Raw genomic sequence first — 3,676 nt, 5'->3', positions numbered from 1 at the left:
AGGTGCTCACTATCATGGTGAGTGAGTGGCGGCTGTTAACAATCCCTTTCACATTACCATAGCATGTGACCTAACAATTCATTCGTGTTTTAATTACTGCACGTGTAAAGGAAATTACAAGAAGCAAGTAAGTTAATTCTTGGTTTTTTAATCGTTTTCCGTGCATAAAGAAAAATTAGTACCACAAAGTTACGTCACAAATTGGTTTTTGACAGAATAATAGAATTCCCGTAGGTTATTGAATATTATTGATCAACTATATATAATGATTACATCAACATTCTAGAAACCCTAATACAAATCTAATGGACTGAGCCCACTATACAATCGAACTAGACCAAACGTAGATAATATATTTAGCTTTACTAATACTCCCCCGCAGTTATAACGGGAGAAAAACGAACGTTAAAACTGAAATTTAAATACATGCACTTTGTATAGTTGCTATTTCTGCACATAACTCTTACAGGTACGTATGCCCGCACTATTTCGTTTGGAGGAGCATTCCTGGTTGGAGGTCCTTTAGGAAGCAATCTCTTGGCTCTTCGAGTAGAGGGAGGGACGATCTTATCTAGTCACGGGTTCTATACCCGCGGGTGGAGTAGGGACTTCCTTCTAATCTAGGGTTCGAGGAATGATTGTCTACACTCCACCTCCCCCATACCCTACATTCGTGGGATTGAGTTTTTTTGTTGTTGTTGTTGTTGTTGTAGTTGACAATCGGTACAACGGCGCACTTGAAGCATTAGATTCAGCTCTTTACTTAGCAACATGTTCGGCTCTTTACTTGCATTGCTTGCATATGTTTTTTTTCATTCACCGACTCTGTCTCAGAAGGATGAATGGTATTTTTTTAATAAATAAAATAGAAAAGTCCAAGAGTCCATCCTTTTTTAAAATCAATTGGCGATCGAGGGACTTCCCCTTAGACTTATATACATAAATTTGTCTTTTCCATAGCTGATGTTGGATAACTTCCCAACACGCCCCCTCACATCGAGGCGTGAAACGGTTGTAGAGATGGCGGCACTAAAGCAGACTGACTCGATCTCTTTGTAGCGACGGTGGCACACACATGGGGGGCCTGACTCGGACTCGCTTTGTAAAACCTCTTACTTGAGCTCTGATACCATAACAGAATTGATAAATCGTATAGCCCAACAACATGTACAACATATAAGTCCAAGAGTCCATCCTTTTCTAAAACCAATTGGCGATAGAGGGACTTCCCCTTAGACTTATATACATACATTTGTTTTTTCCATGGCCGATGTGGGATAACTTCCCAACAGTTTTGTTTACTAAACTAATTCTTGTTTTCTTTTGCGTGAATACATACTCGATTTAGTATCACTCATCGTCATACTACGTTTATATATGCTTTCGGTTGCACGTGATTTGAAGAAAAAATTGTTATTATTGAATTTTCTTGTCATCACTACACATAAGTTTGTGAGTGGATTTTTTTTTTAAATTCGTATCATGGCTGGTGGGGAAGAAAGATCGTCCGCGAAGAAAACTGACGGCGTAATCGACATCTCTCCGATGTATGTTCATCCATCGGATTACCCAAAACAAATGCATGTCAACGAAGCCCTAACTGACAACAATTACACGGATTGGTCTCAAGAGATAGTGAACTTCCTATTTGGGAAAAATAAAGTAAGTTTTGTTGACAGCTCTATAAAGAAACCCGAGCAATATATGCCATGGATGAGATGTGATGCTATAGTAAAGGGTTGGTTAACTACTGTCATGGAGAAAGAAATAAGAACCAACGTTAAGTATGCTAATTCAGCGTACGAGATATGGAACGATCTAAAAGAACGATTTGGAAAAGAAAGTGCACATAGAGCATATGAGTTGAAACAGACACTCTCGATGACACACCAAGATGGAGTAGCTGTTTTAGTTTATTACACTAAATTGCGTAGTCTTTGGGATGAAATCGATTCGGTACTATCAATTCCCAAGTGCTCTTGTGAAGGCTACCGTGTGACATTGGAAAGAAAATCAGTGGGCTCAAGGAGAAAGAGAGAATATATGAATTCCCTATGGGACTTGACAACCAGTTTTCTGTGATCAAGACACAGATTCTAGCCATGAATCCTATGCCTAGTTTGGGTAACGTTTACCATCTCGTTTCTGAAGATGAACGACAGAGAATCATATCCGCTGATAAGAAACCAGTCATTGAAGCTATTGCTTTCAAGGACTCAGTATTAAGATGAGATGGTAACCAGAATAAAAGGCGTGATAATTTTTTCTCAAAAGAAACCAAGTGCACAGAGGAAATTGAAACTGCACCCACTGTGGCAAGGATGGACAACTTCGTGAGGGGTGTTTTAAGCGCATAGGTTATCCAGATTGGTGGCCAGGGAATAAAAAACGTGTTGAAACGATCGAAAGCTGTACTCGCTATGGAAAAGAAGGACACGTGTGGGATGGGGGTTTCAAGAGGATAGGGTGAAATGTCCCGTTCTTATTGATTAAAAACGTTCCATATTAATTGATTTCGTTGCGAGGTTTTGACCTCTATATGAGACGTTTTTCAAAGACTGCATTCATTTTAAAACAAACCATAACCTTTATTTCGTCAATAAAGGTTTAAAAAGCTTTACGTAGATTATCAAATAATGATAATCTAAAATATCCTGTTTACACACGACCATTACATAATGGTTTACAATACAAATATGTTACAACAAAATAAGTTTCTTGAATGCAGTTTTTACACAATATCATACAAGCATGGACTCCAAATCTCGTCCTTATTTAAGTATGCGACAGCGGAAGCTCTTAATAATCATCTGAGAATAAACATGCTTAAAACGTCAACAAAAATGTTGGTGAGTTATAGGTTTAACCTATATATATCAAATCGTAACAATAGACCACAAGATTTCATATTTCAATACACATCCCATACATAGAGATAAAAATCATTCATATGGTGAACACCTGGTAACCGACATTAACAAGATGCATATATAAGAATATCCCCATCATTCCGGGACACCCTTCGGATATGATATAAATTTCGTAATACTAAAGCATCCGGTACTTTGGATGGGGTTTGTTAGGCCCAATAGATCTATCTTTAGGATTCGCATCAATTAGGGTGTCTGTTCTCTAATTCTTAAATTACCAGACTTAATAAAAAGGGGCATATTCGATTTTGATAATTCAACCATAGAATGTAGTTTCACGTACTTGTGTCTATTTTGTAAATCATTTATAAAACCTGCATGTATTCTCATCCCAAAAATATTAGATTTTAAAAGTGGGACTATAACTCACTTTCACAGATTTTTACTTCGTCGGGAAGCAAGACTTGGCCACTGGTTGATTCACGAACCTATAACAATATATACATATATATCAAAGTATGTTCAAAATATATTTACAACACTTTTAATATATTTTGATGTTTTAAGTTTATTAAGTCAGCTGTCCTCGTTAGTAACCTACAACTAGTTGTCCACAGTTAGATATACAGAAATAAATCGATAAATATTATCTTGAATCAATCCACGACCCAGTGCATACGTAACTCAGTATTGATCACAACTCAAACTATACATATTTTGGAATCAACCTCAACACTGTATAGCTAACTCCAACATTCACATATAGAGTGTCTATGGTTGTTCCGAAATATATATAGATGTGTCGA

At 37.1% G+C, this 3,676-nt stretch overlaps 1 protein-coding gene across 1 annotated transcript; it reads left to right on the top strand.

Annotated features, from left to right (window-relative positions):
- The first annotated feature begins 1,482 nt into the window (after positions 1-1,482).
- Positions 1,483-2,231, top strand: LOC139874777 (uncharacterized). The gene is made up of 2 exons (XM_071862176.1): positions 1,483-1,956; positions 2,010-2,231. The coding sequence occupies exons 1-2, from the start codon at positions 1,483-1,485 to the stop codon at positions 2,229-2,231; spliced, it is 696 nt and encodes a 231-aa protein (XP_071718277.1).
- Positions 2,232-3,676: the final 1,445 nt, after the last annotated feature.

Source organism: Rutidosis leptorrhynchoides, chromosome 11 (genome assembly GCF_046630445.1).
Source record: "Rutidosis leptorrhynchoides isolate AG116_Rl617_1_P2 chromosome 11, CSIRO_AGI_Rlap_v1, whole genome shotgun sequence".
NCBI classification, from domain to species: domain Eukaryota; kingdom Viridiplantae; phylum Streptophyta; class Magnoliopsida; order Asterales; family Asteraceae; genus Rutidosis; species Rutidosis leptorrhynchoides.
This window is presented reverse-complemented; position numbering and strand designations above follow the sequence as displayed.